General features: G+C 69.2%; 1 protein-coding gene across 1 annotated transcript in view; it reads right to left on the bottom strand.

Moving 5' to 3' along the window:
- EMIHUDRAFT_119916 (hypothetical protein) overlaps positions 1 to 3,176 on the bottom strand; it is a gene marked incomplete at both ends in the record, with an annotated part of 6,093 nt that extends 2,917 nt beyond the window's left edge. Inside the window, 10 exons of the mRNA XM_005765649.1 lie at positions 187 to 202; positions 582 to 790; positions 828 to 914; positions 1,067 to 1,370; positions 1,446 to 1,537; positions 1,862 to 2,043; positions 2,104 to 2,241; positions 2,540 to 2,576; positions 2,667 to 2,890; positions 3,035 to 3,176. Coding sequence (XP_005765706.1) covers positions 187 to 202; positions 582 to 790; positions 828 to 914; positions 1,067 to 1,370; positions 1,446 to 1,537; positions 1,862 to 2,043; positions 2,104 to 2,241; positions 2,540 to 2,576; positions 2,667 to 2,890; positions 3,035 to 3,176 — 1,431 coding nt within the window. The remainder of the gene's footprint in view (positions 1 to 186; positions 203 to 581; positions 791 to 827; positions 915 to 1,066; positions 1,371 to 1,445; positions 1,538 to 1,861; positions 2,044 to 2,103; positions 2,242 to 2,539; positions 2,577 to 2,666; positions 2,891 to 3,034) is intronic.
- Positions 3,177 to 4,840: the final 1,664 nt, after the last annotated feature.

Below are 4,840 nucleotides of genomic sequence, written 5' to 3'. Positions count from 1 at the left end.
CGCACCTGCTCGCAGCAGGCCATTCATGAATATTGAGTAATGCACTCGTTCGTTGACACTGACTCAAGTTGGACACTCCAGCTGGCAGGCCCCTCACATCTCCCCCTCTCTCCCCATCTCTCCCCATCTCTCAAGCTGGCGCGCCTCTCGCAGCAGGCCGTCGGGGGCGGCGCGGCGAACGAGGACCAGCAGCCTGGCGTGCCTACGTGCTAAGTACGCCAACCTCGGGGCGGGAAGGGCGGGTCGTCTGGGGGGAGATATGGGGGAGATATGGGGGAGATATGGGGGAGATATGGGGGAGATATGGGGGAGATATGGGGGAAGGGCGATCGCCTGCAGAGCCAGAGCACCGCGTGAGTACGAGGGGCTGCGACGACAAGGGAGTGCGGCGGAGGACGGCCAAACACAAGCGGAGTCCGTGCGCCCTCTCGACGCGCCGGGTGGGGTGCGAGAATGTTAAAGACGGCGCACTCCGCATCTATCCTCGCGTGCTCGGTCGGGTGGATATCTCCCCATATCTCCCCATATCTCCTCATATCTCCGCATCTATCCTCGCGTGCTCGGTCGGGTGGAAGGCGAACGTGGCGAGGGGCGCCTCGGGCTCGTACAGCTGCAGGCAGTGCGGCGCGTCGGAGGCGGAGAGGGCGAGCGTCGCGGCGGAGGGGAGGCTGTAGTCGGCGACGGCGGCGGCGCGCTCGGCGGCGGACGGGCGCTGCCACGTGTCGGCGCTCGGGGTGAGCTGCGCGGGCAGCAGCAGAGGGGGCAGCGGCCCGGCGGCGTCGAGGTGGACCTATTCACAGCTCGAGGTGTGAAGGGTCGCTGCTCACATCAGAGGGGGGCAGCGGCCCGGCGGCGGCGACGTGCACCGCCGCCGCCGGCTGCGCGGGCGACGCCGGCGGTGCCTTCGGCGGCGCCTTTGGCGGGAGATATGGGGAGATATGCGGAGAAATGCCGGTGCCTTTGGCGGGAGATAGGGGGAGATATGGCGGGAGGTATGGGGAGATACGGGGAGATGCGGCGGTGCCTTTGGCGGGAGCGCGTGCGCCAGCTCCTGCTCCCGCGCCACCGCCGCCGGCGGCTGCGGCGGCTGCGACGCGGCGGGCGGCGGCGGCGGCGCGGGCTGCTGCTGCTGCTGCTGCTGCTGCAGCTGCTGCCGCTTGGTGAGAAGCATCTGGTCGATGTCCCAGAGGCAGAGTCCGGCGGCGCCCTCGCAGATCGTCCCGACGAGCCCGCGCTGCGTCGCGCACCAGCCAACCTGGAGGAGGCCTCGGCTCTGCGCCGCCCGCCCGCCCGCCCGCCCGCTGCTCGCCGCGTCGGCGGCAGAGAGGGTGAAGAGTGGAGAGCCGTGCGCAAGCCGGCGCAGGTCCCACCTGTTGCGGGAGAGTGCGGGAGATTGCGGGAGATTGCGGGAGATTGCGGGAGATCGCGGCCGGCGCAGGTCCCACCCCTTGACGAGGCCGGTGGGCGTATCGGACGCGTCGGAGAAGGTGAGAAGGCGGTGCGGGTCAAAGCTGTCGAACACGACGCCGTACACGGCCTGTGGGGAGATATGGGGAGATATGGGGAGGTGCGGGGAGGTGCGGGGATCTCCCCAGATCTCGCCTTTTGGTGCGCGTGGCACGCGAGCTGCTCGTCGCGCGCCCGCGCGTCAAAGAGGCGGAGCCAGCGGAAGGACGTGCCGACGAGCAGCGAATGCGGCGAGAGCGGCAGCCACGAGGCGGCGACAGCGGCCTCGGAGTTGGCGAGCGGCGCAAACGCGTGCGCCTGTTGCGGGAGGCTGGGGGAGGTCGCGGCCGGTTGCGGCAGAGGGTGCGGCAGGCCGCGGGAGATTGCGCGAGATTGCCGAAGGGACTGTCCGCACGGCGGAAGCGGTCGATATGTCGTACCCGATGGAGTGGGAGCCGCCGCCGCCGCCGCTAACGCCGCCGCCCGCCGCGCCGCCCGCCGCGCCGCCCGCCGCGCCGCCGCGGCTGGCCCGCGGGCTTCCCGAGCGGCACGACTCGCCGACGCCGCCGCACGGCCACGCACCGGCCGCGCCTCCGCCTATGAATTCACAGCTCCATCACTCCTCGGTGATGCTGACGCCGCCGCACGGCCACGCACCGGCCGCGCCTCCGCCGCCGCCGCCTCCGCCTCCGCCGCCGCCTCCGCCGCCACCGCCGCCTCCGCCTCCCTGCGGCGTGCGGCTGAGTGCCGGCTCAAAGGCGGTTGCGTCGCGCTCCACGTCCCACACGAGCACGCCTGTTCACCGCTGCAGGTGTGAAGAGACGCTGTTCACAGCTGCTCTCTGAACACGTCCCACACGAGCACGCCTGTTCACAGCTGGAGGTGTGAAGAGACGCTGTTCACAGCTGCTCTCTGAACACGTCCCACACGAGCACGCCGTAGTCGCGCCGGTCGCGATCGAGCCCGGCGGCGATGAGCTGTGGAAACGCGGGGTTCCAGGCGAGAGAAAAGCAGACGCGCTGCTGGCGAGGCACAAACTCGCGCACCTAGAGCGTTGCGGCCACTCCCCGACTCAGAGTCGCTGAGCACGCACCGCTGCTGCCGAGGCAAGACACACACACGCCGCGCACCTATTCGGCAGCGAGTTAGCCGGCGAGTCACGGCCGACTAGCGGAGACGCCGTCTCGAGCGCTGCCGCCCGAGGCGACACGCGGGCGCACCGGCGGCGCCTCCGCCGCCGCGGCGCTGCGCGGCGTGCACTCGTGCAGAACCATCCGGCCGGTGGCGGTGCCGATGGCGATCGTGAGAGGCTGGTCGGCCCGAGGGCTCCAAGTGGCGCAGGTGAGCTGCGAGACGTCGCTCACAGACGAGACAGGGCGCACGCTCTGCTCGCTCCGACGCGGCGCGAGGCTCTCCAGGCCGACGCTGTCGTCTGCAGGCGCGCCTGCGGACAGGCGGGCGGCGACTTCTGCTGGCGCGAGGCGGTGCAGGAGCGAGGGGCGCTGTGGGCGATGAGCGCGGCTGGGCGTGCGGCGAGGGTGGTCGCAAGGGGGTGGGAGGCGCGAGCAGTGATTGCGTGACCGCGGACCGTCAAAATCGACCTCGTCTCCGGCCGCAGGCCCGTGCTGGAAGGCGTAGATGGAGAGCTTGTCGGAGGTTCCGATGGCGAACTGTCCCGCCGCGTGCGGCGACCACAGGAGCGTGGGCTTCTGCTCGCGCGAAGACCTCATGGCTTCGAAGGCAGCGGCGCGCAACACACCGCGAGCCGGGCGTGCTCAAGCCGTGCCTCGGAGTCAAGAGAGAGGCGTTCGGCGGCGGCTTCTCGAGAGCGCACCGACGCCGGCGAGGGCTGAAGCTCCTCTCACAACGCAACTTGGCACCCTGTCCTCCTCCCTGCCTGGGTTCCGGCTCCTACCGGATAGGGGGTCTGTGCGCACTGGCTGGCCCCTCCCAGATAGGTAGGTAGGTTGGTCTTGTTTGGCCCAAAGGGGCCCTGCAATAGGTAGGTACCGCTATTTTCATCTTTTTTCGCTTCGCTGCGCGGCCTGGGGATAGGTAGGTAGGTAGGGCGTTTTGGCGCGAGTCAGTGCCGACAGACCCCCTATCCGGCTAGGAGCCGGAACCCTGCGAATAAAGAATTTTCTTCCTGCCCTCACAGCACGCTGGCACTCCCTAGAGGGGAGCTCGATAGACTCGAGGGGCCAGGATACGCCGCGAGGAGGACGGAGTTGCGCCGAAAGGCGAAAGAAGCCGCGAGAGAGAGAGAGAGAGAGAGAGAGAGAGAGAGAAAACCGCCAATGGCCGTTATCCGTTAGTGCGGACGTCGCCGCGGCTCGGCTCTGCCGCGGCGGCTGCTGCGCGCACGCGGCGGCGCCGCTCTCTCGCGAGACGGCTGGCGACGCGGCTCGCGGCCGACGTACGGTGCGCTCGTCCGACGGTCCGCAGCGTGGCGTGCGCGGCGCTGAGCGCCGCTCTGCGAGCGCCTCTGCGCCTGCACTGCCTGTCTCTGTTGCTGTTGGTGGTGGTGGTGCTGCTGCTGCTGGTGCCGATGCTGCTGCTGGCGCGGCGCGGCTGTGCGACTGGGCTCGACGCGCGCGTCGCGAGCGTCTGACGCGGCGGGCGGCGTCGGGCAGGTGCGCTTCTCTCTCGGGTGGTGGTGGTGGTGCTGCTGCTGCTGCTGGTGGTGCAGATGCTGCTGCTGGTGCGGCGCGGCTCTCCGACGCGACTCGATGCGCGCGTCGCGGCTATCTGACGCGGCGGGCGGCGTCGCGGGCGGCAGCGGTGGCGGCTCGCGGGTGGAGGTGGAGGCTGGTGGCTGTGGTGGACTTTGAGTTTATTTCATGGTCGTGTACGGGGACCGGGGGGTCAACCGGGAGGCAGGGGGTTCAACCAGGCGACGGCGGACCGTGGGCCATCGCGGGGACCACTCAGCCCGGAGGGCGAACCCGATAGATCCGGATGGTCTCACGCCGGTGGGTGGCACCGAGGCGTCTTGGACGCTCAGCTCTACCTTAAGCTCCTGAGGGGCGCGTGGTTGTAACCACGTAGTATGACTACAACCCACCACAGACACCCTCCCCCACTCCTCACGTGTGTTCACACCCTCACCCTCTCCTCTCTCCTCTCTCTCTCTCTCTCTCTCCTCTCTCTCCTCTTGTCTGTGCTGTCTGCCTGACTCAGGCACTCAATCTGCCGATGCGTGATTGTGTGTGGGCTGCTCCGAGGGGGTCCTCTGTGCGATCCGACGGGTAGGGGGGCTGTGCCCGGGCGGTGTCCGGTGTGGAGTCCCCTTCTGATCCCGCCTGGGATGTTGGGTGTGAGGTTGTGGCGGCTTCGATCCCAAGGGGGGGGAGCTGATCCCACTCAATAACCAACTCTCAGGGGCAGTAGGTGG

The sequence above is a fragment of the Emiliania huxleyi genome (assembly GCF_000372725.1).
Source record: "Emiliania huxleyi CCMP1516 unplaced genomic scaffold EMIHUscaffold_544, whole genome shotgun sequence".
Lineage (NCBI taxonomy): Eukaryota > Haptophyta > Isochrysidales > Noelaerhabdaceae > Emiliania > Emiliania huxleyi.
The sequence above is the reverse complement of the archived record's forward strand: the minus strand, read 5'-3'. Positions and strand labels throughout refer to the sequence as shown.